This window comes from Metarhizium brunneum, chromosome 1 (assembly GCF_013426205.1).
Source record: "Metarhizium brunneum chromosome 1, complete sequence".
Classification (NCBI taxonomy): domain Eukaryota; kingdom Fungi; phylum Ascomycota; class Sordariomycetes; order Hypocreales; family Clavicipitaceae; genus Metarhizium; species Metarhizium brunneum.
The window spans coordinates 4777104-4803385 of record NC_089422.1 but is presented as its reverse complement, the minus strand read 5'-3'; the positions used below and the strand labels follow the sequence as shown (position 1 = coordinate 4803385).

General features: G+C 52.5%; 10 protein-coding genes across 10 annotated transcripts; 8 read left to right on the top strand and 2 right to left on the bottom strand.

Annotated features, from left to right (window-relative positions):
- Window positions 1-3353: 3353 nt before the first annotated feature.
- G6M90_00g014320 (uncharacterized protein) lies at window positions 3354-9041 on the top strand (the record flags this gene model as incomplete). The annotated part of the gene is made up of 1 exon (XM_014693604.1): window positions 3354-9041. The coding sequence occupies one exon, from the start codon at window positions 3354-3356 to the stop codon at window positions 9039-9041; it is 5688 nt and encodes a 1895-aa protein (XP_014549090.1).
- A 578-nt stretch (window positions 9042-9619) lies between these two features.
- On the top strand, window positions 9620-11241 carry cdc37_0 (Hsp90 co-chaperone Cdc37; the record flags this gene model as incomplete). Its single annotated transcript, XM_014693605.1, has 3 exons — window positions 9620-9643; window positions 9758-11044; window positions 11098-11241. 3 exons carry the CDS (start codon window positions 9620-9622, stop codon window positions 11239-11241), a joined length of 1455 nt encoding a protein of 484 aa, XP_014549091.1.
- A 1215-nt stretch (window positions 11242-12456) lies between these two features.
- On the top strand, window positions 12457-13569 carry G6M90_00g014300 (uncharacterized protein; the record flags this gene model as incomplete). Its single annotated transcript, XM_014693606.1, has 1 exon — window positions 12457-13569. One exon carries the CDS (start codon window positions 12457-12459, stop codon window positions 13567-13569), a length of 1113 nt encoding a protein of 370 aa, XP_014549092.1.
- A 706-nt stretch (window positions 13570-14275) lies between these two features.
- ECM15_0 (protein ECM15) lies at window positions 14276-14928 on the top strand (the record flags this gene model as incomplete). The annotated part of the gene is made up of 4 exons (XM_014693607.1): window positions 14276-14482; window positions 14543-14648; window positions 14703-14805; window positions 14859-14928. 4 exons carry the CDS (start codon window positions 14276-14278, stop codon window positions 14926-14928), a joined length of 486 nt encoding a protein of 161 aa, XP_014549093.1.
- Window positions 14929-15179: 251 nt separating this feature from the next.
- G6M90_00g014280 (uncharacterized protein) lies at window positions 15180-16603 on the bottom strand (the record flags this gene model as incomplete). The annotated part of the gene is made up of 2 exons (XM_014693608.1): window positions 15180-16402; window positions 16528-16603. 2 exons carry the CDS (start codon window positions 16601-16603, stop codon window positions 15180-15182), a joined length of 1299 nt encoding a protein of 432 aa, XP_014549094.1.
- A 682-nt stretch (window positions 16604-17285) lies between these two features.
- On the top strand, window positions 17286-18954 carry hrk1 (Serine/threonine-protein kinase haspin; the record flags this gene model as incomplete). Its single annotated transcript, XM_014693609.1, has 2 exons — window positions 17286-18218; window positions 18286-18954. 2 exons carry the CDS (start codon window positions 17286-17288, stop codon window positions 18952-18954), a joined length of 1602 nt encoding a protein of 533 aa, XP_014549095.1.
- Window positions 18955-20085: 1131 nt separating this feature from the next.
- Window positions 20086-21548, top strand: G6M90_00g014260 (uncharacterized protein; the record flags this gene model as incomplete). The annotated part of the gene is made up of 2 exons (XM_014693610.1): window positions 20086-20579; window positions 20660-21548. The coding sequence occupies 2 exons, from the start codon at window positions 20086-20088 to the stop codon at window positions 21546-21548; spliced, it is 1383 nt and encodes a 460-aa protein (XP_014549096.1).
- Window positions 21549-22019: 471 nt separating this feature from the next.
- G6M90_00g014250 (uncharacterized protein) lies at window positions 22020-22497 on the bottom strand (the record flags this gene model as incomplete). Its single annotated transcript, XM_014693611.1, has 3 exons — window positions 22020-22061; window positions 22137-22410; window positions 22481-22497. 3 exons carry the CDS (start codon window positions 22495-22497, stop codon window positions 22020-22022), a joined length of 333 nt encoding a protein of 110 aa, XP_014549097.1.
- A 503-nt stretch (window positions 22498-23000) lies between these two features.
- G6M90_00g014240 (uncharacterized protein) lies at window positions 23001-24053 on the top strand (the record flags this gene model as incomplete). The annotated part of the gene is made up of 4 exons (XM_014693612.1): window positions 23001-23014; window positions 23095-23524; window positions 23592-23660; window positions 23721-24053. The coding sequence occupies 4 exons, from the start codon at window positions 23001-23003 to the stop codon at window positions 24051-24053; spliced, it is 846 nt and encodes a 281-aa protein (XP_014549098.1).
- Window positions 24054-24987: 934 nt separating this feature from the next.
- Window positions 24988-26010, top strand: EPHX2_0 (Bifunctional epoxide hydrolase 2; the record flags this gene model as incomplete). Its single annotated transcript, XM_014693613.1, has 1 exon — window positions 24988-26010. One exon carries the CDS (start codon window positions 24988-24990, stop codon window positions 26008-26010), a length of 1023 nt encoding a protein of 340 aa, XP_014549099.1.
- Window positions 26011-26282: the final 272 nt, after the last annotated feature.

Here is a 26282-nt window from a genome sequence, read left to right as displayed (position 1 = left end):
CTCAATGAGGTGCGACGCGTCTCTCGCCTATCGCGATTAAGCAGCGGGAGGTCGCGTTGAGGGACAAGCTAGGGGGGTTGAATGCCTGAGGCCACGATTCCCGTTTGGTACCCTTCGGGCTACCCTATACCTTTTCTACCTCCTGTGTTTCTGTTCCCATCCTCCTGGTTGTCGGGATTTCCAATAAAAATTACTCGGCGACGCCCGAGTCCATACTTTTTCTTCTGCTCGTGTTGAAGATGAGGTGACTAGGAGCTGACAGCTTGATGTACAATGTAGCTTCAGACAGTTGGTAGGGTGATCGCGGAGAGCCACAACTGGTACGAGAAAGAGGGCCGGGTCTGAGCAAGCCCAAAATATCCGTGCTAGTTTCAAGGCAGAACAATAATGCGACTGCCCTGTAGACAGTTTAAGGAGTCCCGGGATCGAAAGAAACCCATCGAATAACACTGGTACTATCTCCATGGTCATGTAAAGAAACACTTGTTCAGTGCAAACACGTAGCCTGGTCGATCCCGCACCCTGGCTCGGCAGTTGCGACCAAGACCCGCTCGGCGATGTCACAACGCGCAGCTGTGCTCCATCCCCTTTTACCACATGCATTGTACAGAGTAAGTGGCTGTTTTTGTCTCTTGTATCTGAACCCGCGGTCGTGGCATATTTCACCAGGTCACCAGACAGGCGCCTAGTAGATGGCGGTCTCACTGCAAGACCATCTCGATGTGTGGCAGATATGGGACACGCGCTGACGGGAAAGGCATTTAATGTCTAGGCCTCGTGTGTTCGAGCGAATCGACCCCGATAACAGAATAGGTCCCGATGAACCCACGCTGATACTGGAGTAGAAGGTCAACCTTGGCCATCGTCAAGTCGCCAGTCACATTGAAGACTTGGGCAAGATATCCTCCAAGGTCTACAAAGCAGAACTTATGTACTCCTGGATACACACGTGTGAGCCGCACGGCTCCAGGCCTGGCCGAATGCATGTCTCGCCTGCATTATCCAAAATTGTTGAAGGCAGAAATAGTACGGAGCATTTTCCAAGTGCTTCGGCACAGACCACGAACACCAGCCTGGATAGCCGACCACGGTACGGAGTGCAATTTAGAGCATCATGCCTTCAGGAACGGAGGCAGTACGCTGTCCACAGCACAAGAGCGCATCGAAGCAGATATTCATGTCTATTACGGAGTAGATGTCCTGATCCAGCCCCCAGGCATTCCGTGCCAGAGCCGCCAGACGGGTCGCAAATTCTACATGTACTCCATACACGATCCAAGGGTTCCAAAGCAGCGATCAAAATACTTAGGTAGGTACCGTAGGTAGTAGTATGTACCGAGTAGAGTGTCAAAAGTACAGTGCTGCGTACCCGAGAAGCCGAAGAACCCGCCGTGCATTAGTAGTACTCCGTAAATTAGACGCAGATGGCCACTGCAGGCCAAACCTTGAAAACGTAGGGTGAATGCACCAACATGGGACGCGCCGAACGGGACGAAAGCAACCGAGGACATGGACGTGAAGCAGCGTTGACACTCGGTACTTTGTACAAAGTATGGAGTACATATGATGTTATATGATGCAAACGGGTTGATGTCTGAAATGCTTTGTGCGCCAGGTGTCATATTCTCAGGGGTCCACAGATGAGCGAATGGGAAGTGGGCGGATTGGCGGAAGACAAAAAAAAAAATCGTGAAAAGATTCGGAGTGCTATCAGCAACCCGGTCGGCATGGGCTAGAGACTAGCCCGGCCGCAAATCCGACAATAAGATCAGAAGTAAAACCTTAAAAAAAGTGCATGACTACTACCTGGAATAATAAAACAAACGACACAAACTCAAAATCCAAAAGGCTGCCATGCGGCGATATCAAACACTTCTTCTGCCTGCAGGGCGTGCCTTCCTCCCTAATTCCCTAATTGCTCCGTTCCCGTATGCACGGGATGGGTACGGGAGTACAGACGACGGGGCAAGAGTCTGGAGCATTGCTTATGGAAGCCACCAATATGCACAATACTTTGAAAAACATGTGGGACAGACATAAATAAGCATCGAGCCTCAACGACAATGTAGTAGTAGTACTAGAGAAAAATGAGGACAGCTCTACCCGTGCAGCATGCAATGGTCATGCTCAGGGAACTGAAGAGACTGCAGGTTTGGTGTGGCCCAAGCTTTCAGGTTGCGTGCTGGCCGCCGCAGAGCCAGACAATCCATACCTACCTACTACCATGTAGGTACAGTACAGTACGGACACGACGGAGTACTCCTGCATCCACACAGTACGTGGGGCGCACTCCAAGATGGCCGACAGCTGGGCTGGCACGCGAGTACCATTGCTTCAAGGCTGCGTACTCCGTACTCCGTACAGTACGGAGTACTTGAGGATTTGGGCACCTGGCACCTGGCCCTCTCACCTGGGGCACCTGGGGCACCCGAGCGGAGCCTGCTGCTGGAACAAAATGGGGCTAGCCACACCAGGAGGGAAATTAAGCGAAACGCAGCATCAGAAACCGTTGGTTGGCGTGCTGGGCGGCGCGTGCTGGCGTGTATAAAAATACAGGACACACATTATACAAAGACCGGGCCTGCCCTCCACTCGATTTCTCCCGCGCCGTCGCCTCCGTCCCCTAGAGCCGCCCAGTCCGCTCAGCTCAGCTCAGTCAGCAAGCCAGCGCGCTGTTTGACTCTCCATCCACACTTGCACCGCCGCACCCGCCACACTCTGAGCGGATTGTGAGTTGCTGCTCTTGGCCTCTTCATTGGCTCTCCATCTGCCTACAGGTGCAATCACTGCAGTCGCGATTGCCTCAACTCGCATCTGAGAACTCACAAATTCATATTCATAAGTTTGTACCTGGGAGTCCGGGAGTATCTAGAACGGCTGCATTTGCATATAGAGAGGGGCTGAAGTGTGCACCCTCTTCCCGTTTCTCACCATTCGATACTTTCTCTTGTATTCGATACCCCAGACCATATACTCCGTCCTCGAACAGCTATATGCCATTTCATAAAGGCAAGTCGCATTGCAGGCCATCTGAGCTTGCAGCGTATCCAGTATATTTGGACACATTGTGTCCAAAGTGAACAACATTCCGGCCCATCCCTATACATCACATCAACACATCAACACCAAGCCACTTGGGCATTGTCTGACTTGAGCTTTAACCAGCGATCACCCGCACATCAACCGTCGCCTCCTCGGGGGTGCAGTGCGAGGGCCGATTGTCCGGTAACTGCACCTCGATAGCGACGCTTTCAGCTGTTTCCGCCATTCAGCACCATCGTCGGAGCTGGCTTGTCATATTAATCATTTAATACTTTACTTATTTATTTTCTCTTCTTTTCAAATCCGACATAATGGCATCTAGACTGGATAGGTTGGTGACAATCCTTGAAACGGGGAGCACCAGGCTTATACGAGAAACCGCCGTCAACCAACTCGCCGACTGGCAAAAGCAACACCCCGATGAGCTTTTCAATCTACTATCCCGCGTTGTCCCCTACCTTCGCCACAAGGACTGGGAAACTCGCAGCACGGCCGCCAAGGCCATTGGCAAGATCTGTGAAAACGCGCCTCTGTACGACCCAAACGAGGATGATGGTCCATCGGAGCCAAAGAAGGAAGAGAATGCTGGCGAAAATGGCCACATCAAGAAAGAGGAGACCGACAAGGAAAATTCCCTCACTGGCCATGACCATGACCTGCTCAAGTTTGAATCCCTTGATGTCAACTCAATTTTGACTTATGGTAGGGAGTTGCTCCGAGGAGGTGGTATCGAATATAGCTTGGCCTCATTAGATCCCCAAGCGAGACTAGAGCACCAAAAGAAAACTCTATTGGGCCGGCTTGGCTTGTTGGGACGCAGATTTGAAGACGAGGAGATGCCCGTTGTCGCACAAAGCCAGACCCTACCTGTGACTCCCATAGACGGTAGCAATGGTAACGGACTAGCCCGAAGTGACAGCATATCGCAGAGTCAAGGCGGAGAAGACTCGCAACTTAGCTCAAGACAACTCAACGTGTTAAAACGAAAACGAAAGAGAGAAGCTATGAAAGCCTCTCAAGGCAAAGGTGGATTCGGTGACCTTTCTCTGCGACGTTCAACGACGGCGGGATCCGAGTCTTTAATTGGAGACGAGACGCCTATGGCTGAAGGAGAGTCCAAAAAGAATGGCAAGATGAACGATTACTTCAACCTGGACCGGCCGACTGATGTCGATGAAGACACCAAGGTTGTTAGTGAATTCAAGGGCCCAGTGATCCCCATCAAATCAGAATTGGAGGTAGAAGATGTACTGGAAGGTGCTGAGTGGCCGTATGAACGATTATGCGACTTTCTCAAGATAGACCTCTTTGATCCTTCGTGGGAGACACGCCATGGGGCTGCAATGGGCCTGAGAGAAGTTATCAGGGTCCATGGTGGGGGTGCTGGGCGCGTTCGTGGAAAGGGCAGGTATGATAACGAGTCACTCAACAAGAGGTGGCTGGACGACCTTGCTTGCCGACTTTGCTGTGTCTTGATGCTGGACCGCTTCACCGACTACAGTTCGGACACCTCTGTGGCCCCTATCAGGGAGACTATTGGGCAAACTCTCGGCTCCGCCTTGAAGCATATCCCCTCCAAGTCGGTTCACGATATCTACCGTATCCTATATCGCATGGTGATGCAGGAAGACCTCGAATTAGAGCGCCCTGTCTGGGCTGTGTGTCACGGTGGCATGGTTGGTCTTCGATATGTTGTTGCCGTGAGAAAGGACCTCCTTCTGCAGGATGGCGATATGATTGATGGCATCATACGGGCGGTTATGAAGGGCTTGGGGGATATGGATGATGATGTTAGGTCCGTCAGTGCCGCCACGCTCATTCCCATGGCAAAAGAATTCGTCACGATGCGCCCAGATCAACTGGATGGCCTGACGAGTATTGTTTGGGAGAGTCTGTCAAACCTAGGTGACGACCTCAGCGCCAGTACCGGGCGCATTATGGATCTTCTCGCGACATTGTGCGGCTTCCCAGAAGTCCTCGACGCCATGAAGGCATCAGCAGCACAGGATGAAGAGCGGTCTTTCACCCTTTTGGTCCCTCGTCTGTATCCATTCCTCCGTCACACCATCACGTCTGTGCGGCTCGCTGTATTGAAGGCTTTGCTCACATTTGCTAACCTTGGCGATGATACTTCGCACGGTTGGCTCAATGGTCGAATTCTTAGGCTTATTTTCCAAAACATCCTCGTTGAGAGAGACCAAGAAACGCTCAACATGTCATTGGAATTATGGAATGCCTTAGTGGGCAGCCTGGCGAAGAACCCAGCAATTCTTGCAGATGAATTTGCACCTCATATTGATTCCCTCATGGAGCTTACCTTGCATCCAATCGGCATCTCGCGAAATCCCATTCCGATGAATGCGACCTTGTTCCAGAAACCCTCCGGCGGAACATATTCAGCACAAGGCATGGCGCCGCCCGCTGGCCGACGACTGTCGTCTCCGGATGGCGCGGATAGAGCACCAAAACGACGACGCAAGTCTACTAAGACGGAAGAGCCGATTTCAACCGGAATGACTCACGATGTTGATGGTCACATGATGCAAGGTGATGTTGATTTGGTTGGCATGGATGTGCTCATCCGATCTCGTGTATCAGCAGCTATCGCCATGGGCAAGATCATGTCTCTGGTCCCGTCATCAAATCTCGACGACTTTGATGCCCTACTGGTGCCTGGATTGACATCTGCCTTTTCCTCGACGCAGCTCAGTGCCTGCTTAGTCATTGACGAATTCGCCAAGAATTGTACAAGCCCGAATGAACCATCACGATATACGGAACAGCTGCAACGCATGGTAGAACTGGACAGACCATCCTCATATAGAGACCTCGTCAATTTCGTGCAGCGGGCTAGGACGCAGTGCCAGCAACTCATTCACCTGTTCCGCGACCATGGAAAAGTCTCACATGGCAAGCTTCCAGTACTTCCAGTCGTTGTACAAGGCGAGCCAGAAGCAGGACCAAATGCCTTCTCAATCGCTACGGCAGAGAAGTGCGTCGGAGACGATTTCGAGAGACTAAAGAAGATAATGCCCCCCGGACAGCGCTTGATTGCTAGCCAGCAGCTGTCAGAGGCTAGAAATGTTGCCGAGGCCGCTATTGAGGAAGCCAAGGCGTTCAAGGACGCCCGAGATACTAGAATCAGAGCTGGTGCGGCTTGTGCCTTGGTTGCGATGAGACTGCTACCGAAGAAACCAAGCCCCCTGATTAAAGGCGTTATGGACTCCGTCAAAACAGAGGAAAACCAACTTCTTCAGAACAGATCTTCCGCAACTATTGCCAGACTCGTCCAGCTTTTCGCTGAGAAGGGCCGAAAAGGGCCTGCCGACAAAGTCGTTGCCAATCTTGTCAAGTTCTCGTGTGTTGAAGTCGCGGAGACCCCAGAATTCCCGGTTCATGCCACCAAAACGTCCTGCATCCTCTCCATGCAAAAGGAAGAAGATAGGGTTGATCATCCGGATGCAGCGAAGTGGGCAAAGGAGGCCAAAGCCGCCAGAATCACCAGGCGTGGCGCAAAGGAAGCCCTTGAGATACTTTCAAAGGCTTACGGTTCCACACTGTTGGAAACAGTTCCCAGTCTTCGAAAATTTATGGAAGAACCTCTGGTCAAGGCCTTCACAGGCGACCTCCCTGCCGAAGCAAAGGACCCTGAGAGCGTTTTTGGCCAAGAGATTGTCGATGCCATGTCCGTCATCAGAACAATGACACCAACACTAGACGTTGCTTTGCATACGTTTGTTATGAAAATGTTACCGCTTGTCATCAAGGCGCTCCACTCGGAGCTCTCAGTGTTCCGATACATGGCAGCCAAGTGTCTCGCTACGATTTGTAGCGTCATTACGGTTGAGGGCATGACTGCTCTTGTTGAGAAGGTCCTCCCATCAATTAGCAACCCATTGGACTTGAACTTCCGCCAGGGCGTCACCGAGGCCATCTACCACTTGATTGCGGTCATGGGTGATGCAATCTTGCCATATGTCATCTTCCTCATTGTGCCGGTTCTTGGCAGAATGAGCGACTCTGACAATGAGATTCGACTTATTGCAACTACATCGTTTGCCACGCTGGTGAAACTTGTTCCGCTGGAAGCAGGAATCCCTGATCCGCCGGGCCTGTCTGAAGAACTTCTCAAAGGCCGAGATCGAGAAAGGACTTTTATTGCCCAGCTGTTAGACCCTAAAAAGGTGGAACAATTCAAGATACCTGTTGCTATCAAGGCTGAACTGCGCTCATATCAGCAAGAAGGTGTAAACTGGCTTCACTTCCTCAACAAGTATCACCTCCATGGCATTCTCTGTGACGACATGGGCTTAGGCAAGACCCTCCAGACAATTTGCATTGTGGCCAGCGATCACCACCAACGACAAGAGGAATTTGCCAAGACAGGCGCTGCTGATGTGAGGCGACTACCGTCGCTCATTGTTTGCCCTCCCACTCTTTCTGGACATTGGCAGCAAGAAATTAGGACATATGCACCGTTCCTTACAGTCACAGCTTACGTGGGACCGCCTGCTGAGCGAAAAGCAATCAGAGATAAACTTGGGGAGACTGATATTGTAGTGACATCATATGACGTGTGCAGAAACGACACGGACATTTTGGGCAAACACAGCTGGAATTACGTTGTTCTTGACGAGGGCCACCTGATCAAGAATCCTAAGGCGAAAATTACTCAGGCTGTGAAGAGGCTTGCGAGCAACCACCGCCTCATCCTGACTGGCACGCCGATTCAGAACAACGTACTGGAGCTCTGGTCACTGTTTGACTTCCTCATGCCGGGCTTCCTTGGCGCTGAAAAGGTGTTCCTGGACCGTTTCGCCAAGCCGATCGCGGCCAGTCGTTTCAGTAAAGCATCATCAAAGGAACAAGAAGCAGGAGCGCTGGCAATTGAGGCGCTCCACAAGCAAGTATTGCCATTCTTGTTACGACGGTTGAAAGAAGAAGTGTTGAACGACCTGCCGCCAAAGATTCTGCAAAACTACTATTGCGACCTTAGCGACCTGCAAAAGAAGTTGTTTGAAGACTTTACCAAGAAGCAAGGCAAGAAGCTGCAGTCGGAGGCTGGTCGTGACGACAAGGAAGCGAAACAGCACATCTTCCAAGCCCTGCAGTACATGCGGAAACTGTGCAACTCACCGGCCATGGTTATGAAACCAGGCACTCCTGTTTACGACGACACACAGAAGATCCTACAAAGGCAAGGAACGTCAGTCGAGGACACAATTCATGCCCCCAAACTTACAGCGTTGAAAGACCTCTTGGTTGATTGTGGAATTGGTAGCGATGATGGGGATACTAACGATCCGTTATATCAACCAATCAAGCCACATCGAGCGCTCATCTTTTGTCAAATGAAGGAAATGCTTGACATGGTTGAGAAGAAGGTTCTGAAAGAGCTTTTACCTTCGGTTTCTCATCTGCGACTGGATGGATCCGTGGAAGCAAATAAGAGGCAGGATATTGTCAACAAATTTAATAGCGATCCATCGTATGATGTCCTGCTTTTGACGACTAGTGTCGGTGGCCTTGGGCTCAATCTGACTGGTGCCGATACCGTCATTTTCGTCGAACATGACTGGAATCCGCAGAAGGACTTGCAAGCCATGGACCGTGCGCACAGAATTGGACAAAAGAAGGTGGTCAATGTATACCGCCTCATTACGCGTGGTACCCTGGAAGAAAAAATTCTGAGTCTGCAGCGGTTCAAGATTGATGTAGCATCGACAGTTGTCAATCAGCAAAACGCAGGGCTGTCGACGATGGATACAGACCAGATTCTTGATCTATTCAATCTGGGCGACTCTGGGCCCAACTTGATATCTGAGAAGGCGCAAAAGGAAGTGGACGGACGGGAAGAGGATATGGTAGATATTGAGACTGGTGACGTTCTACGTCAGCCAGGTAAGAAGGCCTGGCTGGATGATCTGGGTGAGCTGTGGGACAACAAGCAGTACGAGGAAAGCTTTGACCTGGACGACTTCATGAAGACCATGTCATGAGCCAACCCCTGACGAAACGTGGTCACTGAGATGGTTGCTTGCTTCACTACCTTTAGTTTTTATGCCTCCAATAGGAGGATACCGGAGTACTGGGACCTGATTTTTGGGAGCATTTGGACATGCCTGGCGCACGCGGTTAAGCGAGTGGATTTGGGCTTTGTACAGTAAATAGATACTAAGCCGGACAATTTGTACGACTATTCCCAAAACAAAGGGGCACGGAAGACACTGGACAGTTGATTTCATGACACATTGGCCCACGACAAGTGAATATGACGTGGGAAAGGTGCAGGCAATAATGTTCACATGTTGGGTAAATAATGCGACGAATGGTGGGGGTGGTTGGTGGGCATGTCATGTCATGTCATAGCTTGTCCTCCCAAGTGCTGTCATACCAAGTTGCCCCACCAAGCTCTGCTTGTCCAGACTCCAGACTCTTCCTGAGCCCGTTGTCCCGCACCGCATCTCCCAAGTTCCATTGACTTGGTTCAATACGATAGTGACACCCATGACTTGTGTTTAGCAGTTAGGCCGCATATTTGAGACTCTGACCCGTCCGGCTGGAACACGTAGCTAGGATGCCTGTCGACTATAGCAAATGGGTAAGTAGCAAAGCTCCAAAATTTCAACTGTTTCCCTTATCCCCCGCCCTCCCCTTGATGATGATGATGACGCCACAGTCCTACCATCCACACTGATGCTGAGATGCCTTGCAGGACGCGCTGGAGCTCAGCGACGACTCCGATATCGAAGTCCATCCTAATGTAGACAAGCGATCCTTTATCCGTGCCAAGCAAAGCCAAATCCACCAAGAGCGACAGCAACGCAAGCTCCAGATCGAAGCGTACAAATACGAGCGGCTCATCCACGATGGCCTTCTGAAGCGCATTTCGTCCCTGCTGTCGTCGTTGAGGACACACGCTTCGGAGGCTGCGGGCAGAAACCCTGGTGAGATTGCATTCAAGGCTGTTATGGAAACGGCCGGTGACCCCAAGGACGACCAGGTTCCTCCACGACCTGAAGGACTACACAGCGACGGCAAGGAGCCCAAAACGTATTCACAGATGATGGCTGCTCTGCTGGACGAGGTGAACAAGGCGCTTGACGCGAAGAAGCCCGATGACCGATATCAGGCAATGATTACAGAGCTTCAAGGCCACGTGGACAAGATTAATGAGATGCAAAGGGAGCTTACGCCGAAACTCGAGAAGCTTCTTAAAGAGGAGGGAAAGAAAATTACAAGTGCCGACATTCACACTGGATTCGACAGTTCACACGTTGCGAAAGCAAAGCCGTCTGAGAAGAAGGGTGCGTCCACAGAGGTGGAGCTTTTGAACCCCAATGCTTTATCTTCAGACTCGCAGTCACCCAGCGACAAGGCGAAGATTGACGAGGAGGCAGAGGTCGAGGCTTCTCCTGCTGCTAAGAAGTTTGCCCAGATTGACTCCAACGACTACACTGCCAGTCTGCAGTTCCTCTCACAAAACCCACAGATCTTGACGGAGAAGGAGACGGACGGCCTTTTGGTGCTGGCCTTTGACGCAGCACTGGAAAAGAAGGATGGCTACTGTCGTCAATATGTCCACCAGGCTCTATTATTACAGTACTGCAGGCTGCTCGGCAAAGACGGGGTTAGACTATTCTTCCAGAGAGTCACAACCAAGGGTCACCAGGCGCAGACCGTATTTTATGATGATGTCCGAGACACTTACACGCGCATTGAGAAGCGGGCGCAGGAGATTATTGCACAGCGCGCCGAGGAACCCGAGGAAGGCGTTGAACAGATTCAGCTGCATGCCGTTGAACCGGGGACCGTTATTCAAATCAAGGTGCCTTCAGCCGAGAGCCAGGACACTGATGAACAGCATGCCCGGGAAATCTTTGACGGATTCAAGCCGGAGATGAAGAAGGCCCTGGAGTCGGGGAATCTGGATGAAGTGAACAAGGTTCTAGGTCAGATGAAGGTCGAAGCGGCTGAGGAGTTGGTTGCGCTGTTTGGAGAGGTAAGTTGGCGAGGCGCTTCTCTGGTGGACGATATAACTGACATTGGTGATAGGCCAACATCCTTAGTCTTGAGGAACAGATTATAGATGCTACGACAGAGGAAGGCCAAAAACAGTTGAAGGAGCTGGAAGCGGCGGCCAAGGCAGAGGCAGAGGCAGAGGCCGAGGCCGCGGGACCTGTGGGAGATCCTGAATGAGATGCGGGCTGGGCCTGGGGCTGTAGTGATGCGCGATGTACAGTATTGACAAGTATATCTCCGGCATGTTTATCCGATGGTGGTCGAGTCTGCTCAGGTTTGAGCACTTTACTACTACCTACTTTAGGTAGTAAACTTCTATCCCCTCCCTGGGGGCAGTAGTAAATACATGCATAAACGCGTATGGAGTCATATCATTTTCGGCGCAGACTTGGTCGTGGACGACATGTAGGGAGCATCGGGCCTCGCTTTGTGCTGCCACAAGCTGACAGGCTTGCAGGAGATGATTGGTGTTACAGAGAGAGTGAAAAGCCATTGTGCCAAGTGTGAGAGTGGCGATGCGTGATGGGTTGGTTGGGACACGAGCGACGAGATAAAAATAGCTGCGGCACTCCAGCCACACAACCAGCCACTTATCACCTGCTGGGGTCCCGCGGTCTGTTTACGACTGATGATCCTAGTACGGAGTAGTAGTTATTTGTCTTGGCGATTCGCTTGGCGATGCCAATTTACGGGATAGGAATAAAGGACAAGCATTTCTCCGATATGGCCCGTATCTGCTCCGTACTCCCTACTCCTTTTGTACTGGCTCATCTCGCTCCTCAGTGTCTCACCTCGCAACAGCCTGTAACGGGCCCGCTCCACTGCTGACGTTGGCCGGCGCGCGGCGCAGCACCGCCTCCAGAGACGAGCTGGTCTGTAAGTATGTACATATACTTTTGGTTGCGTGGTGGTTGATGGCGCGTGGGTTTCAATATTTGGCTTCCTGGGACAGTACAGAGTACACGGTACCTAGATACCTGGACCTAGAATAACAGAACATTTGAACCTTTCTGCTCTTCGTCACCCCCCCGTGTTGCCCCTCTACCTCTACCTTGGGGTCTCGATTCTTTTCTTGTGTTCGGAGAGTAGTAGATCATTTTCTCTTCTTTACACTACTTTTTATTTAACTCACCACATCCACGCACGTGGGCTCTGTTTCTTATCTTTTTGCCATTTCTTTTTCTCCTTGGGCCCTTTCTCGTTCTGCCTGGGCATTTGAACTTCTGGCTTAGTGCTACTAATGACGTTGCTGGCTTCGTAACATCCGAGCTTTCCTTGTACGATTCGCTTGTGTTGATTTCCCAAGTTCCAGAAAACAAAAACAAAAAAACAAGACCTCGGATCCGTCAGCTATCCCATACTTTTCCATTTCGATCCTCCATCACCACAGCCATGCTCACACCACTGCGGCAAGTCCTCCTCGCAGCGCTGGCCGCTACCTCCGTCCACGCCATCCCCCAGGCAGCTCCAACTACAGCCGCAGTCCCTTCACCTTCGTCAACATCCTCCTCGGGCCAAGCATGCAATAACTCGCCGACCCTCTGCGGCCGTCAATATAATGCCGTCACACACATGGGCGCTCACAATAGCGCCTTCCTCCGAGACAGCAGCACGGGCAACTCCCTCGCCGGGAATCAACTCAAGAATGCAACGGCGGCTCTGAATGCCGGTCTTCGGCTCCTTCAAGCACAGGTTCACAAGCCAAATTCCACACTAGAGCTCTGTCATACCTCGTGTGACTTGCTAGACGCGGGGGCCCTCGAATCATGGCTCAAGGACATCAACGCTTGGGTAACCAAGAACCCCAACGACGTGGTAACCCTGTTGCTTGTTAACTCGGACAATGCCCCTGCCTCCGACTACGGCGCCGTCTTTGAAAGCTCTGGACTCGCCAAGGTTGGATACAAGCCGCAGTCAAACCTTTTGACGTCGACCTGGCCGACTCTCCAGTCCATGATCTCCGCCAATGCCCGGGTGGTCACCTTTGTCACAAACATGGACTACTCTGCTTCTACGCCATACCTCCTTCCCGAGTTCGACCATGTCTTCGAGACGCCCTTTGAAGTCACAGCCATTGGCGGCTTCAACTGCACCGTCGACCGGCCGTCAAAGGCCAACCCGGCATCCAGCTCCCTGTCCAGCGGCTTCATGAGCCTTGTCAACCACTTCAAGTACCAGAGCCTCATAGGCAGCATCCAGGTACCCGACGTGGACGCCATCAGCACGGTCAATAGTGCCGGTACGTCTGAGACGGGCAACCTGGGCAAGCATCTGCAACAGTGCAAGACGGAGTGGAACAAGGCTCCCAACTTTGTGCTTGTCGATTTCTGGGACAAGGGGGACCCCATCGCTGCACTTGACAGCATGAATGGCGTGACTGATGCTACGGGGAGATCTACGAGCCAGTCGAGTGGTCAGTCGGCCGGGAGCAACTTTGCCAAGGACAGGAAGTTTGGCATCGGGGCTTTGGTGGCCTTTGTTTCGGCCGCATTATTGTTGGTGTAATCGAATTGGGAACCCCGAAAGTACCCCGAAGGTATTTGATTTTATCTAGCGAGGCGTTTTTGGAATGGCCCTTTTTTTTAGCCTAGGGGAATACAGGAATCAAATAGCATTAGATTGGACTAGATAGGTGTACAACGCATTGGTCAACGGAAGGCTGATGTCGTTGTACAATATACGAGCTTGTCAAGTTTGGCTTATGGATGGTTATTCTGCAAGGCGAAGTACGCATTTCCATATCCGACATGAAACATGTAAAGGATGGCGGTCAAGACACCAATGCCCGCCATCATTTCATTGCTCCACGCCGACATTGCCCTGGTAAGGTTCCTTAAAGTATATAGGGATGACTGCCGTTCAACTGCCACATGCAATCTAAAACTGTCTAAAAACAGTGAGGACTGGTACGCATTCTCCCGAGACATTGAATGGGCAGTTTTCGGGAATAAGAAGGGGAGGGGAGTGGGGTGGACGTCGGACAGAAACAGGACTTGACTACACATCTGCAGTTATCAGAATAGTAAAAAAGGACAACTTCCAAATTGTTATATAATGGTTGCATCCGTATCTTTATCGAGAGCCGGCTCATTTTACGGAAAATATTTCCCATGGCGAGTACAGTTTTGCCTTTTCCACGTGCATGAAGCTGCAAGTTGTATGTACATACATACATACGTCCGGCCTGGTGGAGCAGCGGCGTCGGCTGGCGATGGGATGGACACCAACTTCAGACCTTTGGCCACCAGACCTGCTGCCGCTCGACATTACACCAAAGCTAGAACGACGACGACGGACCCGTCCTGTCGAGTTCAAGCAGCCCCGTATCCCGGCGATCGCACGGTATTCTCCCACAGGGATGGACTACAACGCCGTTCCCACCCCCGAGGCGTGCTACGCCGACTTTTGTCTCATCCCGGTATGCGGCGCCCGCATGGAGCGTTTCCCGGGGTGCATACATGGCTGACAGCCGCTGCAGGTCGGCACGGGCAATGTCTCGGTGGCGGAGGAGGTCGCGCAGGTCCAGCGCGTCCTGGAAGCCAGCGGGTTGAAGTACACTCTTCACTCGGCGGGCACGACCGTCGGTACGTCTGGCACGAGAGTGTCTTTTCTTCTTCTTTGCGGCTGACGCAGCGTAGAGGGCAGCTGGGACGACGTCATGGCGGCTATTGGCAAGGCGCATGCGGTTGTGCATCAGAGGGGCGTGGTGAGGGTGCAGTCGAGCATGCGCGTGGGCAGTAGGTACGTGTGCGGTTTGCGACACCATGTGCCGCCGTGGTGCTGACTTGGAGCAGGACGGACAAGAAGCAGACGGCCGAGGACAAGGTCAAGAGGGTGGAGGACTTGTTGGGAAACAAGAGTTGAAGAGTGCACCAGCAGTGGCGTTTGATAACAGGACGCGTTGGGAGAGTGGAATGGCTATTGCGTCCAGATGTAGAACCAGCGTACCTTTCTTTTTTTTGTTCTTCATGCAGTCAATTTGGGCTTTAGATTGTACCAAGCACTACTCATACAAAGCACCGTTTTCACATTACACCCAGTCCATACCCTGCCAAACACTGTAGCCTCGCGATTCCCCGTCATCGAGCCCCAAGCAGCCAAACTCCAAAAACGACTTATCCCCGCATGGTCATTTTCTTCTGGCTTCTTCGAAGCTCCTTTTCCTTCTCCTTTTCAAGATACTTCTTCTGAGCTTTGGCGTCTAGACCCTTCAGTTCGGCGTCACGCTTGGCCTTCTTGGCCTTTTCCTTCTCGAACTGACGCTCCTCGCTCTTCTCCTCCTCGGCAGCCTTCTTGATATGGGAGATCATGGCTTCGCGAGTAGCACGGACCTTCTTCAGTACCTCGGGGCGGAAACGGCCATTCTGGACAAGAAAGTCGGGCAGGCGGAGAAAGTGCGAAAAGATGGGCAGCAGGTTGTCGTATTTGTTGTCGGAGGGGAGGCGATACTTGAGGAAGATGCGCTTGCGAGGGGCAGCGTCATCCAGCTTGACGGGTTTGTCGACAGGCTGGTCAGATACAATGAGGTACTCGAACTTGTCACCAGCGGCCACGACGGCGTCAATGAGGTCCTGGGTAAGCAAGGTGTCGGTGACTTCGGCGCTCTCGCTCATGATCGTCAGCCAGTTGGGCAGCTTGGGGCTCTCCTTGGTGGCAGTGAGAGTGACATCGTATCGGTCCTCGCGGAGACGCTTCATGCTCTCCTTATTGACCAGGGCCCAGACGAATCCATCATAATTGCTCTTGGCGTCCTTGGCACGAGCTTCCTCAGAACCAGGAAGAGAGGGGATAGTCAAGCTCTCCTTGCCGTCAAAGGGGTAAAGGAACGCTTCCATGACATCGCCGGGCGCGGTGAAGACGTCGCTGAAGAAGGAGGCGGCCGTCTCGGCGAGGTTCATGATGGGGTTGAACTTTTTGGTCAGAGTGAGCTTGACGTCAACAAAGGCCGTGTTCTGTCGTCCCGAAGCGTACGTGGCGAACTCGAAGAGTGACTTCTCCTTGAGGAGGGAATCGGGCTTGATATGCTCATTATCCATGGTGGGCACGGCGCCGAAGCCGACGAGGGCGAACTCCTTCCTCAGAATGGAGGCATTGGCTCTGATCCAAGACCTGGCCTTGGAGCGGTTGGCTCGCGCACCGATCATATGAAAGAGGAAGATCAAGGCCGAGATGGCGAGGATGACGCCCTCCGCCTTGAACTCGGACAGTGAGTGGCGCTCATGGACATTGTACCACTTCGTGTACGGCCTCGACGTGGCCGCGGCACCAGGGCCTCCTATCGTCGCGGCAGGGACAGGCTCGGCAACAGGATCAGGAGCCCCTGCAAATTCGGCAAAGTCTGGCGATTGACATGGTTAGCATTGGATGGTGATGCAATTCTCGCAGAAAGTCCAGGGCCAAAGTCGCATCAAGTCGCATCTCATTTTTTGCGAGGCAAAATTGAATGCGAAACACGAAACATACCCGGATCAGCCTTGGGCTTGACAGCAGGCTCATTGGCCTTGCCGCCGCCAAAGACGTTTTTCAAGAAATCAGCCATGACTGCTTGTGGTCAAGGCGGACGATGGAGGCGAAGGTTGAGGGAAGCGGAGAGGGAGGAGCTCTGAGCTTGTCAGCCAACGTGGGAAATTTGGGAGACGTACGGAGTACTGAGTACGGGGTACGGAGTACAGACGCAGCTGGTGGGTCCATCAAGTCTGCATCGTTAGCGTTGGAGCGTCTGCAGCTCTCCTTGTGAGTTTTAAGAAACGGATGCCAATGCATCCTGAAGCTACTTCTACTATCAATACCGCGACCGAAGCAGACCGAAAAAATTATCCAGATCCATATGTCCTGTTGCGAGATGGTCACAGCTAGTTGGTTGGTGTGCTTGGAGCTTTTAATGTCCGGCACGCCTTGACACAGCCAACCAGCCCACTGTGCGTCCATACAGCCCAAGACATGGAGACAAAAGGCAAAATGTCAATATCGTTTTCATCCACGAGGGGACCGGTTGGTTCGCAACGGGAGGATATATACAAGTTATACTCTTGCAATTTTTCAATGTTGCATTACCGATGCCAGCTTCCACGTCATAGCAGGCTCGTCTCCAGGCAGCTCCCAGTTGTTGGGAACCCGTTGCCCCGCCAACCACAACTTGAAGAACATCCGCCTCGGCCCTGACGCATCTTGGACCTACGCTTTCATACAGCAATCATGACATCTTTGAAGCCAATTCCAAAATGCCTCGAACAAAAGTCACAGTAAAATATGGCAAACGGTCGACGCGGACCAAGGCCGAACGTCTATTCGCCGAGCTGCCCCAGAGTCCAGTGCGAAAACCAGTAGTTGTGGACATCGACGAAACTATAGCTTCAGTGACAGAAAAGCTGTCGACAGTGCAAATAGAAGGCGCACCAAAGCAGCCACGAAGATCACCTCGGAAAAGCGTCAAGCGAATAGAAATCATAGATGATGCGACCGACTCCTCAGACACCCCAGAAGACCTAGGCGACTCGGACTATAGAAACTCCAAGGGCGATTCTCAAGACGCCGCCTCTCGAAGCAATGACACCAGCGAGGAAGACGGGAAAGAGAATTTACTGGACGAAATAGCTGGCGACATATCACTGCGGATTTTGACCTGGGACGAGGTCTGCCCCCCAGGAGACCGCATAGAGAAGATCGCAGAGGCCTCCTACGCAGAGGTATACCGCGTCACAAATGAGCGAGGAACCAGTGTGATTAAGGTTATCCGTTTAACCTCGCCGATCAAACCCCAGACCAAAGCCCAGGTGCGATCCAAGCTTGTCGACGAAGAGCCTCATTCCGAGGAGGATGTCAACGGCGAGTTGCAGATATCCGAGTGGTTGGCCGACATCCCTGGGTTTGTGGTATACAAGGAGAGATATATCGTCCAAGGAAAGACGTCGAGAGCGTTACTCGAGACGCACCAAGTGTTCCAGAGGCGGATGAAGAGAAAGGACCCTGGACGAGCACAGTTCTATCCATCACCAAGTCGGTATCTGGACGATACCAAATTTTTGGTTGTCGAGTTGGGGGATGCTGGCACTGCGTTGGAGGATTGGGAGTTGAGAAACGAGAGTGAGCTATGGGATATTTTCTTCCTCGAGGCCATTGCTTTGGCCAGGGCGGAGGAGCTCGCCATGTTTGAGGTAAGAGGCCTTGCGTCTTCTATAGAGGAGTCGGTGAGGGTGATTGGGTCTGACGTAGAGTTTTCAGCATCGAGATCTTCATGAGGGCAACTTGTGTATCAGACAAGCACGGCCCCGGACGCAAAGGAAACCTGGATCGCAGGGATACTTTGGCTATTCAGGTGTCGACATCACCATCCTGGACTACGGACTGTCACGAGCGGAGGATCTGTCCATCGACCTTGCAAAACCGATTGCCTACGACCTGGAGCGGGATCTTGGTTTATTCACGAGCACCCATGCTGCGCAATGCAGAGTATACCGTCAGATGCGGTCTTTCCTGCTTCGAGCGGACCGCAAGTGTCTTCCCCCCGAGGCACACAAGACCCCCTATGCCAAGGGAGTCGACGGGCCACTTTGCTGGGAGGCATACGTGCCATACACTAATGTGCTGTGGTTGGCTTATCTTTACGAATATCTGCTTGATAACTTTCGAGGGGACGCGAAGGAGCTGGCGCATTTTGAGGAACAGACGGCCGATATGTGGGCGTACTTGAACCCCGATGCCGACGACAGTGTGCCCTGCTTCGGCGCCGCAGGCGACATTGTGTGCTTTGCCGTCGAATCGGGCTGGATCCGGGAAGAACAGCTCATCGGGTCAGAGGCGTCCATGATTGAGAGAGAGGATAGCATCATTGTATCGAAAGAAGATGGGGACGTAGACGTGTTGTCGAGGCGGTTGTCGAAGAGGTTATGAGCTGCTGAGACGCTGAGACGCTGGACTGATTTTAATATCCTTTTCTGTATCGTACAGGACGTCGTTGCCTGCTGCAAGGATGTCTACTTCTGGTGTTTATATTTGGGGAGGTGGCGTTTGGAATTATAGATACCATTCAGCGGGTTGGGACTTGGGATGGAGTGTTTATAGTTGGGTTATCTTGTATAGATGTATAGTTTGGATACCACTGTAAATATTGGCATTGTTCGCACTACTACTGCAACGTGGCGATGAAGGCAGGCACAGAGTTGAGGAGGATGCGCACCACGACACTGAAAAGGTTCGTCATCTCCGATTTCCGGGCCCATTGGCCATCTTCAGGGCGGAGCCCCTGGAAGGTGGCATCTGATCAGGTACGGAGGAGCTCGTGATGGATAGCGGAGGGTGCGTAGATACGTTGCAATGGATGAGGCGCAACATATCAAGCGAGGTATCCCACTAACGTGCCTAAATAAACACCATGGGGCACCAGTCGCCGAGGTCAACAAGACGAACGGATCGCCCCTGCAGTTCGGCACCAGCGGCGAGCCGTGATTGGCTGGCAGCCCAAGAGTCGCTCTGGAGACGTCCTGCAGTTGGCCCAAAGAACGATCACACTGTTTTTGTCCACAAAAGCCTCGGCTCAACGCCGCCATCCACATTCCACTCCACGACGCCGACCGGAAAACCCACCTTTGGACTGTTTTCGACCGCCTCCCCGACTGTCCGACTGGCATGTTCGACGACAGCGCCGGACCACATGTCATGTCGTGGTCCGCCATTTGATCGCCCTCCTCTATGCCTTTGGCCCTGGCACGCCGTTTCTAACTCTACTCTTCTCCTACGTGTGCGTCGCTTGTGGTGGTGCTGCACGACATTGCATCATCATCATTAATATCTGCGCCTTGACTTGGTCAGCCTCGCCGTCGGCTTCCCACCTTCTCCATTGGACTTGCACGGATTTTGCGAACACGAGACTCTAGGCGTCGCATCCCCTCCTTTCTTCCATCTTCAATCCATCGATAGTCTTGGTTTCAAGGAAAGCACAAAGCACAACGGTAGACCTCCGAGCCCTATCCGCCGTCCATGCCGAATTGGTAACCCGCTCGCCCAAATCCTTGGTTGCCCGCCATGTCGTCAATGAATGGATCCTCCTTCGCTGCCGGAAGTCCCGCCATGACTGCCTCTGCTCCGGATGCATTTGGCCGCAACCTTCTTTCGTCGTCAATTTCCTCGCTACAGACCTCCACTATCGCGTCGAGGCATACATCTCAGATTTCCAAGACATATCGCCAAGCCTCAACCTTGTTCCTGACGCGTCGTCTGCCCGAGGCCCTCACCACTCTAACACCGCTCATCGCGCCGCCTGGTTCAGCTGACGATGGCGAGCCTGCGCCTGTCGCTGGGGCTTCGCGGACCACGAGGATCAAGGTGTGGAGCTTGTATTTGACTATTCTCAATGCCATTTTGGAAATGGACCCCGAGGAGGGAAAGGATGCTTTTGGTAACCAGGAATGGAGGGCACTGTGCTCAAAGGTCCGTGACGGACAAGTTTGGGAGGAGGTTGTTCAAAACGGCTACCATGGTGTTGAGGGTGATGTTGATTCAGACGTTGTCATCAACCTGTAGGGAATTCCTGTCCCCCTTTGCGCCCCCTTCTCACTCAAGCTTGGCTAGAGTTCACGGCTAACCAGTATCCATAAAGAGCAACTATTCTACTCGCGCATGCTCGCGATCAGATATTGAACCAGCGTCGGCTGGAGACCTATCTGGCCACTACAACCACGCCGAACCTTGATTTGGCGAGCAAGTTGAACGGCTCGCCTGCCCCGGGCTCGCGTATGGGCTCGCGATACCGGTCACCAGCTCCAGGCACTAGTGGTGCGAACACCCCACGTGATCTCAATGCTCGAGTCAAAATTCTTGAGCTGTACACTCTACACGTCTTGCCGCGGAATAATGAATGGGACTATGCGCGTGAGTTTATCAGTGTGAGCCCCGTCTTGGATGATGAGCGAAGGGAGGCATTCGTCCAGGCGCTTCAGAGTTTGCAAGAAGAGCAGCAAGAGCAAGAGCGCTTGGAACGAGAAGAGCGCCGAAGGCAAGAGGAGGAGCTTCGCCGAGAAATCGAGGATACCAAGCGACAACGCGCAGAAAATGAAGCCAGGGAACGAAAGAGACTTGAGGAGGAGCGAGCAAGACGAGAAGCCAGTGAAGTTGATTATGGCGTTGAACAATCGCCTAGTTCGTCAACAAGCGGCAACAAGTCTCGCCAATCTCGCGCAAGTAGACCACAACACCGGCCGAACAAGCCTTCTGTCTCATCAAGACAAAATGGCAAGGCTGTTGCACCGCCGACATTTACTGCGCGAGCCACCATGGTCGTTACCAGGTTACGATCCGTGGTTGATGAACTGGCAAGGTCTTTGAATAGCAACCCGGCCTTACTGATGAGATTTTTAGCCTTTGTTGTTGGATTCCTGATCATGCTTGGGCACAAGGGTATCAGACAACGAATCCAGAGAGTTTTGGGCGCTTCGTGGAACAAAGTCATGGCCACGGCCGGCATGGGCACCAAGGTCAGCTATATTTAGACCGACTCTTGTATTATATGAACTATCGCATCATGAGGAGTTATGAACGGAACGGGACTTTCTTTTGTATCAACTACGTAGGCATATTAACGTTGGGGTATAAGTTGACTAGGCTGATACTGAAACAACAAGGCAAGTTGTTCTATATATTATAGCTTCGGCATGTTCCAGGTATTCTGCATCTCACTTGAATATACATTTTCAAATACTATACATTATGGTGGCCCATGAATATGTCTCCTTTTACTCGTATGTGAACAGCCTTGAAATTGGTAACCGTTGTCACTCAAAATGGGGAATATTGCAATTCCTTTTGGCCCTAAACAAGTACAAATTTGGCAGAACTCTTGCATTCACGCCTCTATACTCCAAAACGCCGGAAAATCTAACACATCCAACACTACTTAGTATATTCCAGCATAATTCCCAGACATGTAAAACCCTGCTGCCCAAACCCGGGCCACTTCAAGGCTAGTAATTCGCCGACCGATTCGTTTTCTTTTGATAGAAGAGCTGTACATGCACATATTAGCATTGAACTCGTCCAACTATTAACCCGCGCGAAAGGGAAGGGGGAAAAAAACTTACATCTGTCCTCGAACTACCTAGGTTTATAATCTTCGGACAGCCGTCACGGTCCTTCTCCAGCCGCGTGCACTCGAAGCAGTAAAACGCATCCGAGATGCCCTCCCCGCCGCACACGACGCATTTGTTCTGGTAGTTGCCGAAGCTGCATTCGTCGCAGATGCGCACGAGAGTGGTAGGGCGCACGTAGGAGTCGCAGACGGGGCACTTTCCGTCGCATTTATCGCAGAGGCGGCCGATGGCGATGCCTGATTGTTTGCGGCACATGACGAGATCGCTGGGGGGGTGATTGTTAGCTTGGTGCTGGGAGAATTTGTGTCAAGCTGAAGACGGGGATGGAGACTTACGGGTGATGGCGGGACATGATGGCGGTTGACGGGCGCGATGATGAGACAGAGAATTAGATGAGGTTCCTAGAGAGAAAAATAGAGGTTCAAGAGTTTTTTTTCTTCGCCGCCGCCGCCGGAGGTTAGTAATGTGCAGACAGTTGGCACGCCTGACACTTTTTGGATTTCTCAGCCTTGCGTGGCGGGCGATGCTGGGAGGTTGATGAGCAAAACCTCGGCCAGGCACCGCCGGCCAATCAGGTCATTTGCGCTGTGCAATGATTCCATCTTCTCGCTTGGGGGGCGCCCAGCTGCCAACCGGCTGGGGCCCCACTCTGCGCAACTCGACGACAATGGTTTTGTGACCTGGGAAGCTGTTTTGACGATGGTTGATTTTCCACACTGCCGGCGACAAGTTTTGAAATTCCGGCATCACGATATATTGCACAGCACGAGGAGCTGATTGCAGGGGATAGATGGACCCCGTCCATTGACGCTTCAGCTTTGGATACATGCGATAAGTCCAGCAACCCGGCCCGTCATGGCCACGGAGACGTATGCTGCAGCCTCCGTTCCTCCCCCCCCAAACATCCACCACTACATGTACATTGTCAGAGTCTAATCCGTGAAACTAGCATCCCCCCAGCCGTGGGCGGATCGCCAAAGCTGGAAGAAGACAAATCCCGGCGTGAAGAAGCACCCCTTAAGAGAAAAGCATCACTTGGTGACGACGATGACTCGCCCTACACCAAACGCCAGCGACAAGACGACGACGACGGCTCGCCGCCACGTCGTAGACCGTCTATCCAATCAGAGGCCCAAGATCGAAGGGCGTCTGCCACACAGGAGGAAAAGAAGCGCGGGAAGCGGCTATTCGGCGGTCTCCTGAGCACACTCAGCCAGACGAGCACCAACTCGCAGCACAAACGACGGCAAGAGATTGAACGGAGACAGCAGGAGCGCATGCAGAAGCAGAGAGACGAGGACGACAAGAAACGTGCAGACAAGGTGGCCAGGATAAAGGAGACTAGGATTGTGGAACATATTGATTTCGAGGAGCAGGTGGTAAGTATTGGCAATGGTGGTACACTTAAAGAAGGGGGGGAACAAGATGAATGCTAATGCGTGGTAGATGCGGAACAAGCACTCCAAGTTACTAGCCCTCGCGGAATTCTTAAAGACAAAGTCGCAGCCCTCTATTGTAAGTCTGGCGCCATGTCATCCTGCACTGTTGTGTGGGAGCAAGCTAACGCTCAGATAGTATTACCTGCCGTGGAAGAGAACGTCAGACCAGGAAGACGCCATTGACGACCAGGTTCGCTCTGCAAAGGACACTATAGCCAAGGAGGAGGCGGAGTTCAAGTCGAAAAAGGAGCTCCATTTAAGTCGGTATCAGCCGCGACGACCGTCATCCGACAAGGAAAAAGACGGGATCGGACGGTTGGAAACCGCGCACGTAGGGAAGCACGGCGAGGAGCGGCGCGAGCAGGAGCCGGATACCAAGGATCAAGACAAGTCGGTGCATCATCATGATCCACACGATGAGTCGGGGGACGTTGTGGTGGAGGCTGACGAGGACACAGTTATTTACTAGGGAGCTTGAACAGGGCGTGCGTTTGTTTCTGTTTCTGAACGTCACAGTTGTATTATATGGCATGGCTTGAGGACCATTTCGGCTAGGCGTTTGTCTGTAAAGTGTTACGGTGGTGTTTGGGTCTGGAATGGCTAGTTTACCAAGAATCGAGGTTAATACGTCCATCATGCATGGCTTGGGGACTCGTCTTTATTGACGGATGTCTAGGCGTAGAGGACGAAGTAGTATGGGTCTCATTGGCAAAATCATACATTGCTGTTCACCAACGCGGTCAAGCTCGTCGTCCTTCCATGTTGCCCCCTTCCCAAGAACACGTCTCGCTCTAGCGCTTCGGTGCCACGCGCCGGACCTTGACAAATCTATTAAAAAAACCGAGATTGGAAGGCATACGAGTATCCCGCATCTGTAGGTAGACACGTCGGACTCGGGTCAAGCTAAAACGGCACCTGGGATGCATGGCGCCGGGCACCCCAAGGCAGCCCCCAAATACAGCAAACCTCGGCTGTCTCCACCCCAACCGGAGCTGTACATATGTAGGCGGCATTCACCATACACCCCGTTCCCGATCCCTGAGAAATACCAGGCATCGATGAGGAATCATTTCCATTTTTGACAAGACAATAGCTCCATGAGACACGGTAGGGACCAATTGACCCGTTTCTCTTGCCGGTAGTCGTGATACTGCAATGCGGGGAAGGGGGCCCCGTGAGGTATATTCGTTGTTTGGTGGGCAAGCTAACTGAGGGACAACAAGAGCCAAGTGCTGGCGTGAGCTCCCGTCGGTCTTACGAGAACACCACGTCCATCTTCTGCACGAAGTCCGGTTTCCCTCCGCCATCTTACACCGCCCTCGACTATATAAACCCGTCTGCCCATATCATATACACTGGCCATGCCACGCTCACCACGCCTACAGCGCTCCAAAATCAACACCATGGCATCTAAACTAGTTCCCAACGACCCACGGGTCCGCGAGGAGACCGCCTCCATCCGCGGCAAGCAGTACAACTACATCCTCGGGGAGCCGACGTCGACCCCCATCGAGACCGTCTTCCTCATCCACGGCTTCCCCGACATGAATTTCGGCTGGCGCAACCAGATACCGTACCTGGTGTCTCTCGGCCTGCGCGTCGTGGCCCCCAACATGCTCGGGTACGCGGGGACCTCGCGACCAGATGACCTTGCCCAGTTCTCGCACAAGAGCATCTCAGCAGACATCAGGGAGCTGGCCATCAAGTTCGTCGGCGAAGACGGACAAATCGTGCTCGGCGGGCATGACTGGGGCGGTGCTCTCGTCTGGCGAACTGTCCTCTGGTATCCGGAGATTATCAAGGCAGTCTTCAGCGTGTGTACGCCCTTTGCACCGCCGAATCCCGTCTGGGTCCCGCTGGAGGACCACATTGCCGCCGGCCGACTGATCAACTTCAAGTACCAGCTGCAGCTTGCGGGGCCGGATGTCGAGAGAGAGCTCCAGAGCGAGGAGAAGGTGCGGCAGTTCCTGAATGGCATGTTTGGCGGCTGGGGGGAGGACGGAAAGATGGGCTTCTCTACTAGCGAGGGCGTGCTTTTTGATAACCTGCCTGGCTTGGGGCCCTCGCCGCTCGTTTCCAAGGAGGAGCTGGATCATTATGCTGCTCGGTACATGCTGCAGAGTGCACCGCCGATGAGGGGCCCCTTGAATTGGTATAGGACGAGGAAGATTAACTATGAGGAGGAACTGGCCTTGACCAAGGACTTTAAGCAGATTAGTACGCCGGCGCTGTTTATTAGTGCGACAAAAGATGCTGCGTTGCCGCCCGCAATGTCAGCCGGTATGGATAGGTGGTTCAAGGATTTGACGAGGGGAGAGGTCGAGGCTTCACATTGGGCCCTAACACAGACGGGGGATGAGGTGAATAAGTTGATTGGAGCGTGGTTAAACAAGGTTTTGGATGGGGCGGTGAGGGCTTCTTTGTAGGCGTTGTGTTATGCGATGACGACCGTTTAGTTTGTGAAGACATGTTTTTAGTTGTATTGATGGCATATTTTACATCATACAGTCTGGTGTGCCATGTCGACTGTAGGTAAATGGTCCTTTGGAAGGTATAAAGTGGCATATCCGTCGGTCTGGTCTTCTATGACTGGCGCTGATCCGGCAAGCTTTGCCAGCCTGCATGACACTGATGCACCTCTTGATTGCTCGCTCTTGCTTGCAAACCATGTTTCTAGCCGACGTGATAAGTTCACGAT